We start from the raw sequence: 26,934 nt of genomic DNA on the forward strand, positions 1-26,934 counted from the left end.
GAAAAAGGCAAAATTATGGAAGACAATAAAAAAATAGTGGTTGCCAAAGGTGGGAGGTGGGGTGGGGAAAATGCATAAGCAGAGCAGAGAGGACTTCTAGGGCAATGAAAATATTCTGTATCATACCATAATGATGGATACATGTCATTACATATTTATTCAAACCCATAGAATGTACAACACTAAGACTGAATGCTAAAATAAACTATATAAACTACGATATGTCCATGCAGGTTCATCATTGGTAAAAAATGTGCTATTCCAGTGAGTGCTATTGATAATGGGAGAGGCTATACTCTGCACGTGTAGGATTAGGGCGTACGGGGAAAATCTTTGTACCTTCTTCTTAATTTAGTTATGTACCTAAAACTGCTCTAAAAAAAATTTGTCTTTAAAAGAAATTTTTAAAAAAATCACTCAACATTAAAAAAAAAAAAAGAAAGAAACCTAAGACAGAAACAAGATAAATTAATGTAAGGTCAGCCAAAGATTCATTTCCTCTACTCTGAAGAATAGGTTCAAGGATCACTTAACTTCAAGTCCCAAAGAAGTTAATAGTTAACGCCTTCACTTATTCAACCTTTCAGGTAAAAGTTGAGACTTGGAAACCAAACTGGCAGACTGTCATGATTCCTGTTGTTCATGACCAGCACACACAACACAGTAAATTAAATATTCCACACTCAGAGTCAGAAACTTGTATTAAAATCCTGGCACTACTGTTTACCAGGTGTGGAAACCTGGGCAGATTACTTACTCTAATGACCCTTAGTTTCCTCAGCTTTAAGATGCTAAAAATAATATCTGTCTTTATAATACTGTTACAAGGATTAAATAAGACAACATATTGTAAGTTGATTTGTAAAGTATAAATGATATAATCTAGTGTATATTATTACTGATTGCATGAATTATTTAGAAGCCCGACACTAGAAATGAGCTGATACTGGGTTCATATCAATAATGACACACATTAGAAAAATAAATAAAAGGCATCCAAATTGTAAAGGCAGAAGTAAAACTGTCACTATTTGCAGATGACATGTTATTATACAGAGAAAACCCTAAAGATGCCACCAAAATCTTAGAACTAATAAATGAATTCAGTAAAGTTGCAGGATACAAAATCAATATATAAATCTGTTGTGTTTCTATACACTAGTAACAAAATATCAGGAAGACAAATTAAGAAAATAATACCATCTACAATTGCATCAGGAAGAATATAATACCTAGGAATAAATTTAACTAAGGAGGTGAAAGATCTGTACGCGCGTGTGTGGATGTGTATATATATAATATACAGAGGGTGCCAAAAAATGTATACATATTTTAAGAAAAGAAAAAATTGTATTAATTGTAATACTCAATATATACCAATAACAAAAGAGGAATACAAGTCACATTTGATTTCTGCAATTACAAGAGGTGCTCAAAGTGGTTACCATCAGCGTCCAGACACTTCTGATTATGGCAAATTACTGCCTGAGCATAGATGACATCTCTTAAAATGTGTATACATTTTTTGGGCACTATCTATATAGCGGAATATTATTCAGCCATGAAAAAGAATAAAATCTTGCCATTTGTGATAATATGGATGGACCTTGAAGACAAACCATATGATCTCACTTTATACATGGAATCTAAAGAAAATAGAGAAAGAAAAAAAAAGCCCAAGCTCATAGATAAGAGAACAGATACAGATTGGTGGTTGCTAAAGGTAAGTTGAGGGAGGTGGGTGAAGAGAAAGAAGGTGGTCAAAAGGTACAAACTTCCAGTTAGAAGATAAAGAAGTCCTGGGGGTGTAATGTACAGCATGGTGACTACATTATAATATTGTACTGCATACTTGAAAGTTGCTAAGAGAGTAGATCTTAAAAGTTCTCATCACAAGGAAAAAATTGTAACTATATATGGTGACACAGTTAACTAAACTTATTGTGGTAATCATTTCTCAATATATACAAATACCGACTCATTATGTTATACTCCTGGAACTAATACAATGTTATATGTCAACTATATCTCAATAAAAAAATTAAAACAAAACATGATACAACAGTAAAATTTACTGTTGGTTCAAGTACGATTTTTAACCCTCAAAGAAGAAAGGAAGGCCTGGGAATTTGAGGGAGGTGACTTTCTCTTCCACCAAGATTTATCCCTACATGAAATATAATAGGACATATGGATGATTGATTTTAATGGAATAGTCAATCCTAACTGAACAGCTATATAAGGATGCCATTTATGGTGAACCATCCTCACTGTAGACCTAAACAAGAAAGCTTGTCCCTTTTTTGCCCCAGCATACCTGCTAGATCTGACCCTGTTTTTGCTATGGCACTCAGCGTCTACAGCACTGTGAATTAAAACCAGGATGCTGAGGTCTTCTACACACAGCTTTCACAACTCACTCTCTGGGGCATAACACCTTCCCCCCCAGTAACAAGGCATTCAGTGAAAGGCTCTATTAAAGACTATATACAACCATTTCCATTAGATGACCATCACGCAGGAATGTTTATCTACCAATCATTGTTCTGGAAGTTTTACATATATATAATTATTATTTATTATCTCCTCTGGTAGTGAGGCATTCAGACACAAAGAAGTTAATAAACTTTCCCAGAGCAGGCTGAACCCCAGGCAGTCTATATCCAGACTCTATAATCTTAACCAATATTACCTCTTTTTAATAGATATTAAGACAAGTTGAAATGGGGCTTAAATAGCACTAATCTTCGATATCCTTGGTGGATTATTTTTTCTATGAATACAAAGTTAAGCTATTACCATTTAACTAGCCATGTGATTATTTTAAAAGAAACTTGCATAACTTTTAAGCAGTTCTTAGAAAACAGCTAAAAGTAATGATGAAGAGAGCAAAAAGAAAGGACTAATAAGGAAAGAAAAATTCCATTTTCTAATAAAAATCTTTACCTGTGAAGTGGAATTTCACCGATTCTGGGAGACCTGAAAGAAGAGAGAGAAAATCAGTGTACTGAACATTTTGGGGTCAGAAACAGAATGCGAAAGGTACAAAATATGGGGCATAGGTTAGAAAGGTAAAGGATGTTTTCATCTAAATTATTACAGTTTAAAGGAAGACTACCAGGTCGTTTGATAATGTTATGATGAATTTAATGATGTCAGCACTAATTTTAAATAACAAAAAGAACCACATAGTGGAATAATTTTATATCACAGCAGTTAGAGTGATTTATAATACATTCATTCAGATTCTATTTTATCAGTACATAAAATCTTACATATCAGTGAATGTGGGTGATGTCATATATCACTGACAGGCTCTCTAGTGGGTCAACTCCATTGTAGAATTGAGTGATGCTTGGGACATTGATTTACACACTGTAACAGTGCGAGAGATTTATCTCATGGCATTTATCCCATAGATTTTACAGGACAGGACTCTGCTCTCTCTAAAAAGGCTCTAGGAACTCAGATGAGTATAATGGATACGGAAATAACTTCAACGATGGCTGACAAGTTTTTTCTCCCTCTAGTCCCAGGATATCCTGAGATTCTTGTAAAGTAAGTCTTGTAAAGTAGGGGTTAGAGGACCATGAACATTTTCATGGGCTATTAGTTACTCAGTTACTAAACACTGGGGTTACTCCTTAGAGAAGAAGCCTACCCCCACCCATAGAGATTTTCAATCTAATTGAGTAGTTAATCATTTTCTAGACAATCACATTTATATAACTAATGACAAACATTACTTTAAATGTTTGCCACAATTTAAAACATCACTCTAAAATTATTTTATCCATGTTCAACTCACCACAAGAAATTACTAGCTATTCTGTATCAATAAAGCTACTGTATAAAAATAATACTCTAGATTACTTGCGTTATGTGGCACATATATCTTAAAGATCATAAAGAAACAGGCTTCAGGATTTTTAGAATCATTCCAAAGCACAAAAATATTTAAGGTGGATACTCAAAACTCTTGCTTTCCAGTCAGCAGCTTTGGTTACTGGATCAAGGGGAGAGATAAGGAGTGGCACAGATGAAGGCTATCTTGGCTTAGTGGGTAGGCACACTGGCTTGATTTAGAAATTTAGTTATTCTTTCACTCAGTCTTCTCTTCATTTCAAAAGGTGCCTTCTGACCAATCCATGTTTTAATCCCAAAAGGTCACCTGCATTCTCCATTCCAACATAGGATCTTCCCTGAGGTACTGCAGAATCTTTCTCACTGGATTCCCTTCACCTACGTGCCCAAGTACCATGGCCTCCTCCTCAAATCCTTTCACATCATTTCAGTCACGAGTTCCTTATGAAAAGTCATCTCCCTAGATCTTAAAAGCTTCCCTGAGTTCTTATTATTCTTGGGATAAAGACCCAAATCCCTATAGGCTCACAGGGTCTCTAAGGTCTGAACTCTATCTCTCCCTCCAGGCCCATCTCTGCTCTGTTCAACCCTCCACATTCCAGACACACTCGAATTTTATTACAATCCTCAGAATGCCACATGCTCTCCCTCTCCAGGGCCTTTGCACACAGGGCATGTGCCCTTCCTTCAGGAATGTTCTCCAACTATCCCAACATGCACACTTAGCCTAGTGAGCTCTGCCCCCTCCCTTCATGGTCAATATCACCCTGGGGCAGTGTCCACTGAACCCTTAGTCTAGGTAAGTCTTGTTACATCTAATTTCACCACTGAACATTCTTTCTTTTCAGAGTTCTTATCTCAGTCTGCATTTAAAATTCATAACTGAGATAATTTATCAAATTTCTCTATATTTAGATTGTAAAACTCACCAAGGACAGGATTTATACCTCGTTTTGCTCACCACGAGGTTTCCAAGACCTCATTCAGTAATTGCCACAGAGTAGGCAAAAAATAAAGATTTATTGAAAGCATTCCTGCATGTATGAATAAATGACAAAAGTAATGAACTGAACCCAAGCCAGAAGTCTCAAGCTATTTTGTACCGCTATAAAGCAGTGTCACCAAACCGTCCAGGAGGAGGACAGGAAGAGAGAGAGTGAGCCTGCCATGGAGATCCCTAGAGAGCAGTTTGGGTGTCTCAAAACAAAGAAGGAAGCATTACCTGCAAAGGAGAAGGCCATGAGCTCCTGGAGGTGGGGGGCTGCAGTGGGAGGACGGTACATGATTTTGCCCTGGTTAATGTCTTCCTGTGTGAAATACTGGATGGGAGTGTGAGGCTGGTCCACGTGTTCGATGATACCTGAGGACAAGGAGACTTGCCATGAGCATTAGCAGTAGCTCTGATGGCTAACTAAATGACCAGAGCCATAAAGCTGCCTTTCCCACTGGTCTTTTATCCTTCAGAAACAACTGCTCTCAGGTTGTTCTTGGTATACTACTCTTGAGTTATTCCAGAAAAGGCAAATCTGAATCCCAAATAGACTCTTGACTAGAATTCATTGACTATAAACAATAGTAAGATACAAACCACTGCCCGTAATGTAGCCTAGTAATTCTCCAGAATCCTCAGGTAATTTCTCAATTGAGTTTAAGTTCCAAGGTCAAGGTCATTGAGAAAATGGCACAGACTGGTCTTCTAGTGAGACTATCAAGAGATTTTTCTCAATCTGCCCTCTTTCCTTCAGAAACTCCTTAGTCTCTATGATGACCTCTGGCAACAGTAACATGGATCTTGATTATTCTCAGAACTGGATTTGCAATTATCACTCTGCTTGTGAAAAAGCTGTAGGATCTGCAGATTTGCCTACCATTTCTAAATTTTACAGGAACAGAACTGATGCTATGACCATCTTTCATGCCCGAGTAACTCTTTCAAAGGAAGACACATGTGAGGCTCGGTATTAGATGAATTCAACTTCTGAGGGGCTGAGAGATCTATTCAGGCAGCTGGTCTAAAAGAACTTCATCTCTTCCTGGCAACACAGGGAGAAGGACTATATCTATGACTTACCAAGTTAAAAAAAAGAAGGATAATTTTTAGAATTTTAATTATTTTGGACTTTTTCGAAAGAGTAATGGAATTTATTGTTTTAGACTTCTATTTCTCCTTGGGAATTTAATATGAAAGGCTTACATGTAGGGCAGTGATTGGTCTTGGGAGACCCACCTCAGAGGTGAGAGCAGACTTGTCTTAGGAGAAGCTGGTCTCCTTTCTGTGAGGAACAGCCACATCTCTTTTGGCACAGGCTTAATAGAGAAGGCGAACATTAAGAGATCTAAAGGCTGGGGACTGATGGTGGGGGTCCAACTCTCCTCTGAATGTGCTTCCACATTTCTACGGTGTGTTCCCCTATGGGAGGAGGAGTGACTTATCCAGTTGGGAAGGGAACTGAGCATGTATGGTTCAGCCCCCTCTGAGCTCTCAGGCAGAGCTCCTCATCCTCAGCACACGCTCATTCTGGTCTGCGCACCTATCATAGGTGCACCAGGGCAGGCTCAACTCCTACAGACAGTGCCCGTGTCTGTCCAGTTCTGCCTGTGCCTGGGAGGGGGAGCTCAGTCTAGTGACTAAAGTTCTATGCCTGCTATGTTCTCCATTACACATCTGTCAGTACCAAAGCTGACACATTCATCTTCACATGTTTGACCATAGTGCCTCTCTCTCTCTCTCTCTCTCTCTCCTTCCTTCCTTCCCTCCTTACTTCTTTCCCTCCGCCCCTCTGAATTGGTTTGAAACTCAGAGGACAGGAACAAGTGGTATGAGTAATTGTTACTTCTTAAAATATCAACAAGTATAAGAAGACAAAACTCCAGAGCTGTTAAGACTGGTCAACAGCTGGAAGATACTACTTAAGAGATCATTTACTGCACATCTTACCTTGATTTGGATGCAGAGGTAGAGTGATATTGTATATAATCTTCCTACTTGGCCTCTCAGAGTTTACAAAGGAGAGGGAATGAGGCTGAATCACAGTCAGGCCATCTTCACGTGCCTAAACAAAGTTTAAGAAGAAGGAAAAATGGTGTGATGAAAACAAAAGCCAGAGGCAAAAGCAAACCTTACTGAAAAAAAAAAAAAACTAAACCAAACTCAGTTTGGACTTTTAAATTAGTCACACTTAGCAAAACTTTCTCTGAGATTTTAAAACAAGGAATCTGTCTCTTGCATTGTAGATTTGTCCCAGCCTTAGGAACCTCACAGGGTTATAGAATCCTCTTCAGGTCTTCTTGCACCCCAACTCTTCTCTCCTCTGTCCTCTGCCCCAGGTTTATACTGCTGCATGCTCTGGGAATCTCAATATGATCATTTTTCCCTGGGTGGATCTCACAGTGATATGCATTTGAAAATGAGCCATCACAGCTGGCTATTCTACTATTCTACCATTCACAGCTGGATTGCCACATCTCTGCTCTTCTAACTTAATGAGCTAAGGTTGCATCTGGTAAGAAGTTCCCCCTGATGCCCCAGCTTTTTAAATGAGAACTGTGATGCTTTCTTATTTATTTATTTTTTGAAACTGTGATGGTTTCAAAGGACTAAAGATGAACTCACTTCAAACACCAGCAGAGGCTCATCATTGGAATTCAGAGATTTAGGAATTACTTGTTTATTAAAGTAAATAATACAACAGTCAACATTTCTCCTTGTCTCCATGCTACTATTTAAAATAACTAGATATTGCTTTTCTCTTCTAGCTTTCAGAACACATGCAGAGTCTAGCAGAATTGATCAAAAGGCCAAAGTGTATGTAGCTTTTACTATCCATTCACCTGTGTACATCCATCACCCACTAACAGTGACAACACCAAAAAAAAAAAAAAAAAAAAAAAAGGAGAGATCTGGAATCTCATGACCAGGCCTAACAGTGAGCTGGGTGAGTTGGGGATAGCAGCAAAAACATAGTGGAGAAGAGAAAGGGGGAAGTAGTGTGAGCATGGGCCCCTTGCCTGGGTCATACATGCTGTCAATAAAACAGAACAAAAATATCCAGATCTTTGTAGGCTCTTCCTAACTGACCACTGAAAAATTAGAATTTGACACCCTCTCCTGCTCTTTGAAGCTCTGCTTCTTTCAGAAGGAATCCCCCCTTTAGGAAAGGATTAAGTAGGACTCAGTAATTCTCATGGAGGAGGGCGTGGTGTTCTTCCCTTAAACCATGAAAAGATTGAAGGTTACAGTAGCTCTTGTAATTGTCCCCAAGGCATACTTGTCCAGGGGAGAGGCAGCATTAGCAGGTTAGGACAATCTCCCTATAGTAAAGAGTCATATTTCAGGCCATTCCTCAGGTCTGGAATGTAATGAGCAAGGAAAATCAGAATTGCAAAACAGCACCTGGTCTCTCACCCTAAAATAAAACAAGTAAGGATAACAAATTAAAAATATATGCCTATTTACAGTCCAGTGTATGTGTGCACACACCTATAAATGTGTACACGTGTGGGCACAGATGCATAGATAAAAAAGTGCAGGCTCTGTACATTGTTTGGTACTGTTTTACCACTTTGGTAATCTCAAAACCATCACAATAACTGCAAATTCTGAGTATTATGGGATATTTTTGAAAATCTAGATGTTCCTAAAACAATAAAATGATAAGAAGAGAGAATTAGCATGGACATAGGATATGGGAAAGGAAAATATGTTCCAGGCAAAACAACAGATATTTTACTATGGAATTTATGGTTACTATTTCTCCACTCATAGAAATAGACACTACGTAGAAAAAGTAAAGACTTGATTCTCTGAGGAAAGCAATATTGAGGTTGAGCTGTAACCAAGTATAATCAATTTTAATATTGCCTATTTAGAATGTTCAATATTTATCAATTAAACATAGTAAGAAATGAGAGATTAAATTTCATAGAAATCGTTACAGAAGACACTTTTTTATTAAAATATCCGTTACCAAAAGAAGACTACAGTATAATAATTTTCATAATACCCATATTACCTCTGAATATATCCAGAATCCAACCATTTCCCCCCACGGCATTGCCACCACCATGCTGGCAGCTATAGTCTCTCACCTGGGTTACCAGGATGGCCTCCCAACAGCTCTCTTGCCTACCTGCCCACACACCCACAGTCTATGTCAGCACAACAGCCAGGGTGACCCCTTTGTAAAGGACATTATGCCTCTGCTCAACCCTGCAATGACTCTCCATTTTACGAAGAATAACAGTTAAGTCCGCTACAATACCAGCTTGTGAAGACCAATTGATCTGCTCACATGCTCGTGTGCCCGCGTGCATGCACACACGCACTCACACATAGACACACACACACACACACACACACACACAGAGCACATCTGTCAATTAATGTAGATTACTCTTGCTTTCACTCACTCTGCTCCAGCCATGCCGACTTTCTTGCTATTCCTTGAACTAAGCACGCTCCCAACAGGATGACCTCTGAATGCATGGTTCCCTGGGCCTGGAATGCTCTGTCCTCAGCTATCTGCATGGCTACCTCCCTCACCTCCTGGAACTCTTTCTTTAAATGTCATTGGCTTAATAAAGCGCACACCAACCACCTTATTTGAAATTGAAAGCTAGGTCTCCCTGGCCCCAACACTACATTTCAGATCCCTCTGGCCCTAATCTACTTTTTATTTCACCACATTACTTCTCACTAACATGATATATGTAAGTTACTTATTTGTCTATTACTTATTGTCTGTTTCCCCCCGAGGTAATGTAAACTCCACGAGAACATGGATTTTTGTTTGTTCATGCATGGATCCCAAGCACATGGCACATGGAATGTCTCAATAAAAATCTGTTGAGTGAATTTAACATATCATCATAAAAAGATTAAGCCAAGATACAAAATAATAAAAATACTTTTCATAAACAATTTCATTAATAATTTTTAAAGAATATTTTCCATTGTATTTCAATGTCATCTAAAGAATTGGTGGGGACCCAGGGCTGCAAACATTGTAACACGTAAGCCTTAGCGAAGTGTGAATAACTTAAACTTCCAGGTCAGGATTTATAAACAACATTTTAATTTCACTCTATTAAAAGAAAAGATGAATTTCATATCTTGCCTGTCATTCTACTAAAGCAGCAAAGCTCATGGTAGGTCTGAGAAATCAGACACTCTTGAGTAATGAGATGAGGAAAGTGGAGGTCCTACAAGAAATCATCCTCTCACATAGTTCAGTTAGGATGACAAAATTAATTCATTCCTATATTCATATAGCAAATATTTAGTGAGAACCTACTATGTGCAAGGTACCAAGCAAAGAGCTGTGGGAGATATAAGATGAATCAGATATAGACCCTCTTTTCAAGCTTTTTTTTTGTAGGGGAAAATCATAAATAGCTCTAATGTAGAGAATTCTAAGTGTGGAAGGCTCAAGTAAAGCACATCAGGAATTCCAAGGATAAAGAAACATTTCCAGAGATTGCAGATGATAATTCTATTAGTTTCTGAAAGGTCTTAAGAAAAAACATGGACACAGAAGACTGCAGCTGTAAAACAAATAAAGCCTGCCCAGACTTGAGTCTGTATCACAAGAGATAAGCTGTTCTAACTGGATCCCTACTAGCACCATCAGAGTGGTTTTAAAAGAATACTTGAAATAGCGATTACTCTGGAAACAAATGAAACCAGGCTAGAAAGGCTTCTTCAAGGCCTTTTCCTCAAGTGGTGACCTTGAGCAACTCAATCTTGAGTACTGCAACCATTTGAAAAAGGAAATAATAGTCTGTCTTTCCCATGACGAGATAATACAATTTCCCCTTTAAGATAGAAATTGGAAATAAGCTATTTCAAGTGTATGTGTGTGTATACGCATATGATTAATTTGTTATTTGAATTTGAAGGGGATACAGTTTAGGGAGTCATTAACTATTTGAAAGAAGGTCTGAAAATATTCATTTAGTCAACAAATATTTACTAAGCAAGTACTTTATAGAAGGCATTGTACTAGATGCTGAGGAAGTTACCGAGACTAATTAAGCAAAGATTTTGCCCTTAAGGATTTTCTAAGTTAAATAGTGATGATTACATGGGAAACTATGAGTTGATGTGAATCTACTAACCTATTTGCAGAATCTTACATTATCTACTCTATGATATTTATTGGTAAATGTGCATGTTTTCAGATTTCCTTGCCCAAACTTGATATACATCATAAAGGTATTTATCTCATGTATGTTTATGTCTATATCTATATCTTATAATATTATACACATATGTATAATACCTTATATATGTATGTATGCATACAATTCTGATGAACACTGCAAACCAAACTATAAGATTGCATTTAAAAGATCTTAGATTTGATGAATAACAGAATTACAGAAAGGCCACCGAACAAATTTCCATTTAGGCAGGTATCTGATTATGTGGCTTTGCACTCTATTCAGTCTTCCCGGGGAATTTCAGTTCTGCGAGGACTTAACCACTCCATGCTATCAATGATTCTCAAAGGTTTATCTCCCATCCAGAATATCTACTGATCTTCTACACACCCTTAATAGGCACACCCTTAATAGGCACAGCCCATCCCAAAATGAACTCATCGTGCCTCCCACCCCACCTGCCGCTAAAGTCCTCACACATTCCTGACCTCAATGAAGAGCATCTCTATATACTCAGAAACTGGGGTGTTTCACCCTCCTCTCACCTCTAATTGACCATGGTATTTCTAAATATCTTTTAATGTTTCTCTAAATTTCTCCCCCATCTTAACCACTTTTAACTGTACAGTACAATACTGTTAACTATATACACATTGTTGTGCAGCAGTTCTAGAATTTTTTCTTCTTGGAAAACTGAAATTCTGTATCTATTGAACAACAACAACTCCTCTTTATCTCTCCCCACCTCCTCCCCTACCCCCGCAGGAGCATCCACCATTCTACTTTCTAAGAGTTTGATTACTTAAGATAGCCCACAGAGGTGGAGCCATTAGTGTCTGTCTTTGTAACTGTTTTATTTCACTTAGGACAATGTCCTTAAGGTTCATCCATACTGCGGCACATGACAGGATTTCCTTTTTTAAGGTTGAATAATATTCCATTGTTGTGTATACCACATTTTCTCTATCCATCTATCTGCCAAAGGCTATTTAGATTGTTTCCACCTCTTTGCTACTGTGAATAATGCTGCAGTGGACATGGGTGCAAGTATCTCTCCAAGGTCTCACTAACTCTTAATCCTGACGGCCACTGCACAGCTTTCATGCCACTGACCTTTATTGCTCTGGATGACTGCAATAGCCTATTTTTTGGACTCCTGGCCCCCTGTCTGGTCCCCATCCAGGGTGGTGTTCTCTACCCTGCAGCCAGAATGACCTTTTTAAATTGAAAATCTTTTCAGGCAGCCTGTCTTCTACATCTTATTTGCCCCAACAGCCTTTCAGGACAAAATGGAAACTCCTTCATCCTATCTTTAAGGTTCTCCATGATCTGACTCTTATGTCTTGTTTCTTCTTCACATAAGGATTTATGCTCCAGCCAACTGAACTCTCTCTTATTCCTCAAACATGTTATGTTCTCCTGCATCTCCATCGTTTTTCACTGACCCAAGCTCCTCTCGCTGGAATGAATTTCCCCCAATTTCTAGTCTAGATAAGTGGTTCATCAAGTGTGGTGAGAAGAGCAGCAGCAATAGTATTATATTACCTGGGACCTTGTTAGAAATTCAGATTCTCAGCTCTCTACCAGACCGATTGAATTAGAAAACTCTGGGGTGGGCCCGAGCAATCTGTGATTTAACAAACGCTACAGGTGCTCCTAATGTAGGCTAAAGCTTGAAACCTGCTTTAGAGATAATTTCCACTTCAACCAGCTCAATTCACCTTCTTGAGGAAGCTTTCCATAACCTTGCGCATAACACCCCACCTGGCCAGGGGCCCTCCTATCTGCTTGCATATCATGGCCTGTCATGGCATTTATCATTATATTTCAGTTCTTATTGATTCGCTTGTCTCACCTTTCACACTCTAAGTTCTTTAAGAATAGAGACTGTACTTTATAGTCATTGAATCTCCAATGTCTTCCATAGCATTTGGCATAAATTAGGGGCTGAAAAGTATATGATTGAATGACTGAATGTTTAAGGGTAGGAGAAGTAGACTCCTACCTTTACCATATATAAACATGGCAATATATAAATACATATATAAATAGGTATTTAGCATATATATTCATAATGTATTTACTAAATATGTGCAAAACTTTTGTACTTAAATGAGTTTACATTACTGGATCGAGAATGTGTTTTTGTCACAGATTACAAGTATGTCCTACAGTAATGGCCCTAATTAACATCAAAAGAAATATAAACTATGTATATTTTAAGGAATGAAAGAGTAGGCTAATCGCATTTTATGGTAAACAAACCTTTGTGATGTCCTAAATTACACAGGACACACCTAATTTGAAAACATGCAACCTGAGACCCTAAAAATTAAGTAACTTGAAAAGCCTCTAGTGGCTCACAGCAACCGAGTGGGAATAGCACCATCTTCATGGCTCCTGGCCCATTTCTTTCCCTCTAAACTCAAAATAACACTGCATTAGCATTTGGCAAGAAATGTACACTTACATTTTTCTTTATAGGTTAGAGAAAATTCTGATCCAAGTTCCTCCAGTCAGAATGATAAATTATAGACTTTACAGTGCTGCTGAATTATGATTTCTTTAAATTATGGTTTACAATGGAAATGCTGATACCAGCTATTCATTAAAAACTTTCTATTCCCCCTTTATGTCTCTGTCATGCCCCAGACCCATAATTTCTAAAACTATAGATGCTTTCTTTGTTGTCACTCAAGGCTGATATACACTTCGGAGTGTAATTATATGGGCACTACCTAAAAATGTGGATCCATAATGATTTATTTACAAGGTCTTATATGCTTGTGACTCTGTCTAGAAGAGGGGTTCTGGCATTCCCTACCCACTAGATATCAGGTTACAGTGGAGTTGCTAATTGTCTGAACTCATTCAGCTGTTGCCTCGCTTCAAACCTTTCCATATGCCTGTACTTCTTGCCACACAGCATGCAAGACCTTCTGTGATCAAGGTCATGGACGTCTACATCCTCACCACTCCTCCTCTGCCTTCCTAATTTCTCCAGTCTTATTGAACTATTTGCAATTTTCTCAATATTCATATTCTCCCTCACCTCGGGGTATCTGCATGTGCTGTTTTCATGTCTGTTAGTGCCCTTTGCTGTCACCTCTCCATTCCTTCTAACCTGCCCTCAAAACTTTCACTGGGAAATTGCTACTTACCTCTCTGGATTCAGCATAAACATCACCTTCTTCAGGAATCTTTTATAATAGAAAGGAAACTTCTAATAGGGCTTCTAAAAAATGGAGTAACAGTTTCTCTAGCTAGGTGGAGCTATCACTGGCTAAATAACCATGCCCAGATGGTACTGATTAAATAGACATAAGCCTGAAATGTCTTCCAACCACTCAAGGAGAAGCCCTATAATTGTCTGGAGTGCTGCATAAAGGACAGCAGCAATGGGTGTGAGGTCGAAGTGGATTCCATCTAACTTTCCTTTCACTCTGGGAATTTGAAGCTTCATTTTCAAGTCAATGAATGAGAAATGTATTTACAGGGCTGGTATTGTCTGCATTCTGGGTCAGGCATTCACCAGATATGAAAACAGGACACTCCATCAAATTCCGTCAGCATGCCTCCCCCAGGCGGAAACCATGAGCCCTCCCACCCAACTCACAGTCATATGGAGAGATGCTCCCCGAGAGAGCTGAGGCGCTTCAGGCGTTTGTGGTAAGATCGCGATGTTGAACAGTCGGCTGTCCAGGGGGGTGTGGGCATCTGTGGCACTAGATACCTGGAAAGAAATGTCATACCGGTGAGCCTCTGTTGGGCAGAGTGTATCTGCACATGTTTATTTCCCTCTTTAAACCATCTGTCTTTGAATTCTATCTGTTCCTGAATTACAATTTTCATTCTGCTCCTTGAATTTTAATATTAATTTTTTACTGGTTATAAAAAGTATACATAATCATTTTAGGCAATTCTGAAAATGCTGGAAAGCATAAATAAGAAATAAAAAATCATCTAGAATTTCACTATCTGGAAATTAGTAGTTGTTAACATATTGACGCATTTTAGTTAAATCCTTTTCCTATGGATACATGTCAAACTTTATATACAATAGTATATTCTAAATTTTTACTGAACATAATACTATGGTATTTTGCTAAACATTCTTGAAAACATTAATTTTTGATAGCTACATAATGTTGCATTATGAGACTATATAACCCATGTTATATATGTGATTTTCATTCCATTTCTTTAAACTTTACAGATCTAGATTATAAAGACAAATCTCAATCTCATCATTGTAAGGCAAGATTTATAACATTTACAGCTGGGGTATGGTCATAAAATCAACTTTTTCCTGTTTCAAAAATGCTGAAAAATGATGCTTTTCCTATGCAGCTTCTCCCCTCCTCAGAGCTTCTGAGCTGCTCCCTTGCACTGTTCTCTCTATTGTCTGTTCCACCTTAGGTTTGTTACAATAACTGGTATTTCTGTGTGACCATGTGTAGTTGCATTAATTCCATATGAGAGGGAGCAGGGTTCTGTAAATTCTGAGAAAAGGGCAGGAACAGCAGCCCTTTCTCTATGTCTTCTACAGTTCCGCCAACAACAACAAAAAATTGTCTTCTCTGTATCTTTATCATGTCAGATGCTTGGAGCTCCAGTTTCAGAATATCTACATGTTTTCAAGGAAGCATAGTATAGTGTCACTATAAATAATATCAAGAATAATGGCTATAGTTCACTGAACATCTATCATGGGCTCAGCACTGTAGTAGCTACTTCTCAGAAGTCAACTTACATAATACTCACAAAGCAGATATTATTATCTCCTTTCTTACAGATGAGGAAACCGAAGGTCAGAAAAGTTGAGCAAGGTGTCGAAATTACAAAGTCGATAAGGCTCATTATTTAACCAGGTCAATGGGTTGTGATCTTCCTACTGACCGATTTGACTCAATTTGGACGATTTACAAAATTAGAAAAGGGAAAGATATGTCCTCCTATCTTTTGAATGAGAGAAACGCAACACTGTGCAGGTAGTGAAATGCGGGCATATTATCAAGCAAGGGAAGCAGTTGGAGCTTCCTCAGTAAAGATACTGGTGTGAAACATGTTGGTCTTTTTCAAACCGCATTCCCTGAGGCTGTGCCAATATGATCTGAATACACCCAAACCCGGGCTCCTTCCCATGCCAAAATGACATGAGTGTGTATGCTTTCTTCTCACTATGCCATGCTCTATTTTTAAATGCCATGTTTATTACATAAATGCCAAGTTTTACACTCAAAGTAACACATGGGATGCATTGCTGGCTCATAACAGCACATGAACATTAAAACGAAATTAAATCCATGCAGCTCGTTGTACTGCAATTTCTGCTTGAAACTGAAAAAAGGGGAGGTGGGGAAGAGAAGAATCATGAGAACAGCATTTTTAACACAATTTTTTTTTGGTTTAAATCCTTTAGGGACACTAAAATGAATGGGAAAATTTGCTGTTTATTTTAGCACATAGTTATAGTGTCTGCATCATTTCAAATCAAAATATGAGGGAAGCCTATAAAACAATGAGACTTTAAAAACAAACACACCAAACCTTTCATATCTAGGAGAACATTATCTCAGAATTGTTTCATAACTTGTAATAAAGATGCTGTCAGTGTTTAAAACGCACTTTTTGGAATGCTTTCAGAGGGAGTTCAGAAATCATGTAAGAAAACTGAACTTGCTACTTCATAATTAGTCCCTGTATTAAGCAAAAATAATTACTACTCTTCTTCATACCAGACATGATTCTGAATGACTTTGGGTATATTTGATTATAGTTTAAAATCTATTTCCAAAGGATGTTATGCTGTCACTATTGAGGATATTCTGAAGAATGCCCCATAGATTTTGAAGGAGATTTCAAGTAGAAGTTCTAAACACACTTTGAGCAAAATGTCTGAAGACTCTTCAAAGGGAACCACTTATTCTAAGTAATGATGTTCAACTGGATGTCTTAAACTCAAGCAAGTTTGTTTAAAAATAAATCAGTAACTTTTGCTATTTTATAATTACCCACTTAGTAACCCACTTGCAAAAGCAATCAAATATCATTCTGGGCAGGTGCTGAGAATCCCTATCCAGGGAAATGCTCTGTTTTGATAATGCTCTTCCTCCTGACACTTATGAGGCATAGGCAGATCTGAGGATTCTACTTTGCTGAGGTTTCTTTTTATTGAGGTCTTCGCCTCCATCCTGACTCATTTTTTGAAGGCTGCTGAGTCCCCAGGTGCTAAAAATGAAAAGTTAACTTGGGCAAAGGGCACACGTTTCCTCACTCATTGGACATTTCGTGTGCTCAGTACAATCTCATTTTAATGGTTTCTAAGTTTATTTCAACATGCTCTCTGGAAAGGCACATCTTTTATACAATATAATTTAGTCAGGCAATGAAGATGTGTACACAAGACATCAGAGGCCAAATGGATGATCATTTTAACAGGCAAACGATTGTGGTAGTTTATCCCCAGCTGGGTTCCTACAAAAGACGTCTCAGACTTAGAAGGACGTGGACACTGCTCTGGCTGATCACTACCGCTATGAGTGCTTCTGTATATTTTGTCTACATTTTCCCAGATTCTTTCCATGCTTAAACACACTTTCTCATTCATACTTCCTCATTCCTTGTATTTCTGTTCAATTCTTTATTTCCAAATTGTCCTTCACAGAGGTTTGTCTAATTTTATTGGTTTTTCCAAAGAATGAGATTTTGTACTCATTTATCAATTCTAGAAGTTTATAATTAATCAATTCTCTGCCTATCTGTATTAATTTCTTCCTTTTGCTTTCCTTAGGTTTCCCTTGCAGTTTTCTAGCTTCTTGAGTTAAATATTTAGTTCTTTTATTTTCATGCTTTTCTGCTCAATAATACGAGCTGAGGTCATCAGTTTTCTTCACGGTATTATTTTTGTCCACATCTTTTAAATTATGATGATTTATTTCCTTCTCATCAATATTTCTTAACAGTTTGCCATTTTGATTTCCTTTTAGAACTAGTAATTTCTGGGAGGCTTATTTTAAAAAATTACAAATGGTGTGAATTTTCTGTTTACCCTTTCATTATTAATTTCTAATTATATTTCATAATAGCCCAGTATAATTTCTTGGTCTTTAATTTATTGACAGCCTCCTTATGGTCTGGTTGTTCTAGTTGACTTGGGCTACTGTAACAAAAATACCATAGACTGGGTAGCTTATAGACAACAGAAATTTATTTCTCATAGCTCTGGAGGCTGGAGTCTGAGGTCAGGGTGCCAGCATGGTCAGGTTCTGGTGAGGGCTCTCTTCTGGGTTGTCAACTGCCATCTTCTCATTGTATTCCCAAGGCAGGGAGCAGAGAAGGCGAGCAAGTTCTCCTGTGACTCTTGTAAGTGTAATAATCCCATTCATGAGGGCACAACCCTCATGACCTCATCTAATCCTAATCACCTACCAAATACCTCACTTCCATATGCCATCACATAGGAGAAGGTAGGATTTCAACATCTGAATTTTGGGGGAGCACAAACATTCAGTCAATAGCACTGGTATTTGACCAAATTTTACAAATGGTAATAACAGACCCTTACAAAGTGATAGGCAGTATTCTAAATGCTTTATATGTATTAACTCATTACATCCTTACAATAATGATATTTTATAGATGAGGAAACTGAAGTACAAGGATTTTGCCCAAGTAATTTTCCCGAAGTTGTATAGCTATTACATTGCAGGACTGACATATAAACCTTGGGATTGGCTGCCAAGTCCATGATCTTATCATAAGATGACAAATGTTCCAAAAAACATTTGAAAAAAAAAAATAAGATTTTCCTCTCCATATGGCATTTTAATATTTTGGAAGCATTTTTTTTCTAAACACTTTAGCCATTATCTATTATAAACCTCTTTGCAGTGGAATGACTCTGCTTGTGGAGATATCTGTATGATTGAATTAACAGATGAAAAAAAAATATCTCTGAATGCTATTAATTACATTTTTCTCTTCCCCCAAATGTGATTTCTAGGCAATCACAGAAAGTGACCTGAGTTGTTTATAAATAAGGGTGATGGTTTGCATCGGACCATCCAGGCATCAGAAAAGTCAGGAAGCAGAGTACCTGAAAGCGGAAGGAATCACTCTGGGCTGGGACTCCTGAGTGCCTGTACCACACGATGCCTTCATTGATGTCTTGTTGTGTGAAGGTGCTGGTGGGGGTTGCTGTCCTCCCATCAGGCAGGTGCTGTCCTTCATCTGCAGGGCTGTCTGCAGGCATATTAACCAGAAGGACCACCTCCCCTATGAAAGCCACATGGTTAGTGAGGATCCCTTGGAAAAGTAAAATTAAGTCAGCTCTCACCTCCTTTTCTACCACTTTTTTTTTTTTTTTTTCAAAAACAGAAAAGAAATGATGTACTTCTTTATTCTTATCTAAGGTGAAGAAAAGGACATTAACACAGAATTCAATAGATGTCATCAAATCCACCTCTAGATATAAAAGTCCCAGTGTTTCAGCTAAAAGAACTCAAAGTCATTCAAAGACAATTCATGTATAAAGTTATTGACGTGTATCTATTAAAATTACATAAGTCATGAACACTGCAAACAAATCCTCAAATACCGGGCATTGAATGAATTCATTTCTACCCACAGCTTTCTATGAACAGAAAATGCTTTCTAATCAGAAAGTATTGGTGTAAACACAATGGAAAATTAGAAAAAAATCAGAGACTCTTTGGGAGAATTCTGTACAACAAAAACACTAATAGCTAACACTGGAAAGCTTATGGCAGGCACTGCATGAAGCACTTTATGTGGTGGTTCAAACCCAGCTTCACCTCATCCAGTTGTGTGACCTCATTTATACTCCGTAGGTCTCTGTTTCTCACTGGTAAAATGAGAATAGTCCACACTTCACAGGTCCTCAAAAAGAATGTTGGCCATCCTTATCGTTATGTTATTTAATCCTCTGAAGATGCTATTATCATCTCCATTTTAAAGACAAAGTTCTTTAGGCTCAGAGCAGTTCAATAACTTGTTGAAGGTCACACAAATGATAAGTGGAGGAGCTGGGATTTGAATCCGAAGCTCATATTCTTGGTCATAAAACTCTGTTAGCAATCATGATTGTTTTGTGTTCACAGGCCAATATTTACCCTGATAAATAACTGATCATGTTTTCCAGCCCTTCATTCTCTAAGCTTTATTAGAATTGGAGCAAAGAAATCTAAATCTAAACATCACCACCTACACCAATCTGTTTCTATTGCTTATTCTTCACCTGAAGCTACTATCTTCTTAAAGTGAGATTGCAAATACAGAGGTGTTATAGAAACAATTAAAATTTCACAAGGAGAATACGCATATGCCTGCAAGTGAAGACCAAACAGAGAATGGATAAACTGCTGAAAACAGAAACTGTATTCTCATGAAAATGTATCTAACAATAAATCTGAAAAAAGCTTCTCTACCCCTGTGTGTGTGTGCGTGTGTGTGTGTGTGTGTGAGAGAGAGAGAGAGAGAGAGAGAGAGAGACTGCGTATATTTTTTAAATGTTCTGTAGGCGGATACCCAGATCTTGGTACACTAAACATACTGAGCAATTGATAGCATACTTTGATTACCCTAGAGAAATTTGTTTTCTTACTCAAAGGAAATACTAATTCTAATATTTATATGCACTAAATTCAAGTTAAAAACAAGCATAATATCCTGGATGGTGATGAAATAGTGAAGAGAAAAACATCAATACTCTTCTTTATATAATCTTGTGCAGGATCAACTCACTCTAGCTTCTTTCTTGTATTATTTCTCATTTGTACCTAAGTCACAAATTCTATTATATGTCACTCCCTGGTTCAACTTCTGTTCGTAAGATCCTACTAATAAACATGCTTTCCAGGATATAGACGGTTTATGAATATGAATACGTTTGTAAAATATTCTGAAAGATTTCCACAATGCAAATATGGACAGTAAGGATAGAAAATATTCAAATGCCAACTTCCTAGCTATTCTATTTTATAATATGAAAGTTAAGCATATTTTCCTAATACGGCCTAATGAAATAAACTTATTTTTAAGATTAAAAAAAAAAAAATCAGTGTCACACTATGAAAATTAACTGGAATCATAGGATATTGGCTAGTTCCATTGATTTCAACCCAGAAAATATCAGTGGGTACTTGTTAGGTGCTAGTTACTGTGGTAGGCCCTTCAGGGTGGGAGGATTCAAAGACAAGCAAAATGTACTTCCTTTCCCTGAAGATCATGCCTCCTCCATAAGCAACTGGGAGCCACTGTGAGGTTTTCAGTAGGTGAATGGCATGAACTGATTTAGAACACAGAATGTACATGATTGGAATACAGAGAGCCTCTGAGGTTTGAAAGTCCTGTTAAAAAGGCTGGACTTTATTCTATAAAAAGGATAACAATAGTACCTCACATTTATGTGGACAGTGTGACCAATTATGGGGCTACTGCAAAATCCAGATGAGAGATGGGGATGTGAACTAAGGTAACAGAGGTAAGATTGGGAAGAAATAAACAGATACAAGAGGCCCCGAGGGAGTGGAAGCAGCAGACCTGACAAATGTGGCTTTGAAGGATGAAGGCGGGAAGAACTGGAGAATGGCCCACCAGGTTGGGTGGTGGGTAGGCGAGTGATGCCACTGATGGGATAAGCAAGTGGGAGGGAAGATAAAGAGTTCAGCACTGGGTATTTTGAATATAATGTGCCTTTGTGAGAAGCCCATGAGTAGACAAGGAGAAATACCAGTGTTTTGTGGGATTCACCGAGCAAGCTGAGAGCTTTTGTGTAGTACCTCACCTCCGTTTTTATTACATTATGACAAGTACCAGAAGATGACCCTTTAAAAATATGAATATCAGGCTTAAAAAACAGAAAATAATCCCAATTTAGGATTTCCTTTATACTGCAGTCTATATTTTAACCAAGAATACTGAAGGGAAAATTTAATAGGTATTAAGTGTTGGGATCTCATTGGAATCTCTATGAATTCATTTAGGGTCAAGATGATTTGTATTAATGCTTTCTTACACTATGCTAAATAATCTGGAACTGGCACTGTGTTGGATTAAGTCAGATTCTCCTTCAAATGATACTCAAGTTATTTCATTAAAGCCATCTCATTAAATTTACTTTCAAACTTTAGCTGCTTTACTTTCAAGTAGCTAAAAATATAAGTATTAATCCACTTGTCTAAACTTACATTTGAAAACAGTGATGAGGCTACAAGAGGTTGAACTTAGGTCCTTTATGCACATACTATACAAGCAATTTATACTTGGTTCAGTTCTACGGTCAGTGTCCCAGCCTAAAGCCCAACTGGGACACTGTAAAGTGATGACGGAGTATACAGTAGCTGGGGTGGCAATGAGGTAAGGGCTCCACAATTCACATCACGGGGATAGAGGGGTTTAAGTAGATTTGTGTTAAGTGGGCTTCTAGTTCCCATCACTGTTTTTACTCTTGAATGGCTCCAAAAAGTAACGTGATTTGCTTATTGCTAAAACGGAGCTCTGGACACACAGAAAGAAGATTATATTCACAGCAAGAAGTTAATTAAGAGAGTTACAGTAGGAAAGGGTCACAGTCAAGCCTACATGGCATTTCATCAAGAGGAAATGGCTTAAAAATAATTTAATTCAGCATTTTCTGTTTAACACAAACAGAATATTGGAATACTAGGCTGTCTCTAGGAAATGTCACTTTTTGGCTTTTAATAAGATAAAGGTAGAGAATTTGATACATCAAACAAATAAAATATTTTTAGAGCTAAAAAGCACTTAAACATTATCTAGCTTAAAATCAGTGGATGAAAAGATGGCAAAGTTGAATATAGGTCTGCAGACTAATTAATTGTATCAATATTAATTTCCTGGTTTTGATAATTATTCTATGGTAATGTAAGATATTAACATTAGGGGAAGCTAGCTAAAGGGTATTCGGGAGTGCTGTACTATTTTTGCAACTGAATTTTCAGTAAGTCTAAAATTATTTTAAAATAAAAAGTTAAAAAAATTATCTTGCCTAATCTTTCAAAGAAACTTATGGCTCAGTGGTGTTCAATTGCCTTCCACAAGGTTACACAACTATAATAAATGACACCCCAGCTAGACAGGTTTATAATTACATTATTTCTTGATTAGATTATGCTTTTCAATGTCTTTGTGGTCATTGGAATTATTTTTAAATTGTACAAAAGTTATTTTTTTTCCTCACTACAGAAAACACATAATTAAAAAAAATCTGATAACCCAGAGGAAAAACAGATTATTATTCCTCTACTATATAACATGTCAAGCAATATTTTACTTTGAATAGTTTAATTTTCATTTTCAGGTGATCCATTTATTTCTTTGTAAATATCAACCTGTCAATTTTTAAAAAACATTTTACAGCATTTTTAAATTTATTTACAGTTTCAATTCCTTGTTTGTGTCTTTAAATCATTTTAAACATACTTATTTCATAGTTGTTTTTTTTATAAGATTGTTCCTTTATTTCATATCCTTGGGATTTTAATCTTATTGTTTGTTTTAGTTATGGTACTAGAGATTGATTCCTCATATATTCTGTAATTTTGAATTCTGAGCTAATTTTCATGGATTTTACCAGTGAGAATCCTGTGCACTCTGGAGTTGAGGGTGGACATTCTACAGCAATTTCTATTATTTCTGCAAGAAACCCAAGAAGTATCACAGCCTGAGATTAATTTTTAATATTAATGTCTCAGCCCTGGGTTTCTCAGACAATGGACATGGTGTAACTTAACTCTGGATCTGCAGGAGAAATAAGCTTGAAGTTCTGAATTCTCAGCAGACTTTTTTGTTTTACTTTGAGCCCCGGCAAGTATAGGTAGGTTTCTTTGTGATCTCTCTGTGCTGGTGAGCTTCTTGTTTCTATTCTGTCCCTGTAATTGAAGGTAAGTCATTCCAGAGTTTGGTTTTACACAGGATCTTAATGACAACTTTCTGTCTCTGCATGGGCATTAAATCTCAAGCCCCTGGGTTACTGAGACACACACAGCCCCTCTCAGGGAAGCTATGCCATCAACTCATGCCCAGACTGGCTTTCAATTCCTTCTTTGTTTCTGGTGCCTCAAGATTTCTTTCCATTCTTGTGAGATCAACTATGAATGCCATATAATTGTTATTATTTTTTATCCAGCACTTCTAGGTGTTAATGATGGGGAAGTTTTCAGGTTATTATAGTCCACTATCTTTCTGGAAGTAGAAGTAACAATGGAGATCTTGAAAATGTTTTTATGTGAAGTTTTTCTTTAAAAAAGAGTCTCACCAAGAAGTGTGGTGATGTTCTAGGAGAGACACAACATGGAGTTTGAGAGCCTGGCCTTTGAAATGAAACTGACATATATTAGGTAGATTAACTATTAGCAAGTTACATTCTCTGTAAAATAAAGTTGTTTTAAAACTAAGATTTCCAGTCAAGATGGCAGAGTAGGTAAATGCTGTGCTTCCCTCTTCTCATGACCACATCAAAATTATTACTAAACCACGGAACACCTCTCATTGAGAATGGCCTGAACTCTAGCTAATCCAAAGTCTTACAACTAAGGACATACAGAAGGAGCCACCTCGAGACTGGTAGGAGGGGCAGAGATGTGGAACACCCACATCCACGTGCGACTGTTAAAAATAGGGAAGGATATCTTGGCCCGCCCCTCCCCCCCACTAGGGGATCCCAGCCCCCTACTAGACTCAACACCCCAGACCTCCACTGCCAGGGAGAGAAGTCCCTACAACTTCTGGCAGTGAAAACCAGCAGAGATTGTGGCTGAGTGAGATGGAGGGTTGCTGGGGTCCAAGAAATCCCCTTAAAGGGCCTGTGCACAGACTTACTGACAGACTCACTTGCTTTAAGCTCCAGTCCTGAGGTAGCAGCTCAAAAGGCATCAGGGACATATGGGGAGAAACTGAATTATCTGGCTTAGGGTGAGGGCTGGAGGGGGAGCTTTCTCCCAGACAGAAGTACTGGCAGAAGCCATTGTTTCTTCGTCGAGCCCTCTCTCCTGCCTGTGTACAGACGTAGGTTGCTACTATATTTGAGTCTCCATCAACCTGGTTAACACCAGTCACCCTGCCTTGGTGACCTAGCCCCACCCAACTTTCAGACACACCCAAGTTGCTTCCAGCGGATTTTCCATATAAAAGACTAGTGTATGTTCATTCTGTGGACTTTACTTAAACCTCTCAAAGGTTCACAAAACCCAAACAAGCAGCATCTGGTCTCGGCGGCATGTCCCCTACCTTTTACTGAGCAACTCCAAGTCTGTCACTAGTGGCAGCTGGCCTCAGTTTGAGGCTTGGTCTCTCCCAGGCAACTCCAAGGCCAGCACAGGTGGCAGCCATTTGTGGATTGCTTTGTGGCTCATTCCAGGTGGCCCCAGGCAGGGCACATGCTGCGGCTGAACTTGGTCTGTGGCAGAGCCCATCCCAGGAAGGCCCAGGGATGGGATGCCCCATGGCCAGCACTGAACTAATCAGGAGCATCACCAATAAGCCTCCAAAGATGACACACCCAAAGGGCTGAGTGGGCAGGCACCAGAGACCTCTAAAGCAAATCCTGCTCTGTAGGGTCAGCCCCTACACAATAGCTCCTCCACTGTAGTCACGGCCAGTCCTCACAACCAATCCGACCAAGTGTCAATCCCTCCTCTTGATATGAAAACAGCAACCAAGGCTCAACTACAACAGGAGGGTACACACAACCCACACAATAGACACACCTGGAACACCCAGCTCAGGTGACCAGGGAGACTGTGCCACTGGGCTCCATAGGACGTCACTACATAAGGCCATTCTACAAAGACTGGGAGGCATAGCAGTCCTACAAAATGCAAAGAAACAAACACAGGGAGGCAGCCAAAATGGGGGGACAAAGAAACATGTCTCAAAAAAAAGAACAAAACAAAGCCCCAGAAAATGGACTAAACAAAATGGAGACAAGCAATCTACCAGATGTAGAGTTCCAAACACTAGCTATAAGGATGCTCAGTGATCTCAAGGAGAACTTCAAGAAAGAGATAGGAAACCTGTAAATGGAGATAGAAAACATAAAGAAAACAGTAAGAAAATAATAATATAATAGCTTAAATGAACAGTACATTAGAGGGAAATAACAACAGTAGATTAGGTGAAACAGAGGATTGAATCAGTGACTTAGAAGATAAGGTAGCAGAAAATACTCAATCAGAACAGCAAAAAAATCAAAAAAATGAGGATAGTTTTTTTGTTGTTTGTGCTTTTCATTTTTATTGGGGAATATTGGGCAACAGTGTGTTTCTCCAGGGCCCATCAGCTCCAAGCTGTTGTCTTTTAATTTAGTTGTGGAGGGTGCAGTTCAGCTCCAAGTCCAGTCACCATTTTCATTCTTTAGTTGCATGGGGCACACCATCCCATGCAGGAATTGAACCGGTAACCTTGTTTTTAAGAGCTTGTGAGCCACCCAGCTGCTCCAAAGTGAGGATTGTTTACAGGGCCCCTGGGACAATAACAAGTATACTAACATTGGCATCATAGGGGTACCGGAAGGAGAAGAGAAAGAGGAAGGAATTGAAAATCTATTTGAATAATGACAGAAAACTTCCCTAACCTGAGGAGGAAATAGACATACAAGTCCAGAAAGTTTAGTGTCCCAAACAAAATGAACCCAAACAGGCCCACACCAAGACACATCATAATTAAAATGCCAAATGTTAAAGACAAATATCTTAGGTTAATATCAAGGTTAAAGACAAGAATCTTAAGAGCAGCAAGTAAAAAGCAGTTAGTTACCCACAAGGGAGCTCCCACAAGATTGTCAGTTGATTTATCAACAGAAATTTTGCAGGCCAGAAGGCATTGGTATGAAATACTCAAAGTAATGAAAAGCAAGGATCTATAACC

At 38.2% G+C, this 26,934-nt stretch overlaps 1 protein-coding gene across 2 annotated transcripts in view; it reads right to left on the reverse strand.

Moving 5' to 3' along the window:
- Nucleotides 1-26,934, reverse strand: part of FRAS1 (Fraser extracellular matrix complex subunit 1) — a 423,789-nt gene that overhangs the window by 101,017 nt on the left and 295,838 nt on the right. For both annotated transcript variants that reach the window (XM_019720206.2, XM_074324419.1), the window contains 5 exons: nucleotides 19,124-19,302; nucleotides 14,642-14,758; nucleotides 6,803-6,917; nucleotides 5,087-5,224; nucleotides 2,947-2,979 (listed from right to left, as the gene is read on the reverse strand). In XM_019720206.2, coding sequence (XP_019575765.2) covers nucleotides 2,947-2,979; nucleotides 5,087-5,224; nucleotides 6,803-6,917; nucleotides 14,642-14,758; nucleotides 19,124-19,302 — 582 coding nt within the window. The remainder of the gene's footprint in view (nucleotides 1-2,946; nucleotides 2,980-5,086; nucleotides 5,225-6,802; nucleotides 6,918-14,641; nucleotides 14,759-19,123; nucleotides 19,303-26,934) is intronic.

This window comes from Rhinolophus sinicus, linkage group LG02, assembly GCF_036562045.2.
Source record: "Rhinolophus sinicus isolate RSC01 linkage group LG02, ASM3656204v1, whole genome shotgun sequence".
Taxonomy (NCBI): Eukaryota; Metazoa; Chordata; class Mammalia; order Chiroptera; family Rhinolophidae; genus Rhinolophus; species Rhinolophus sinicus.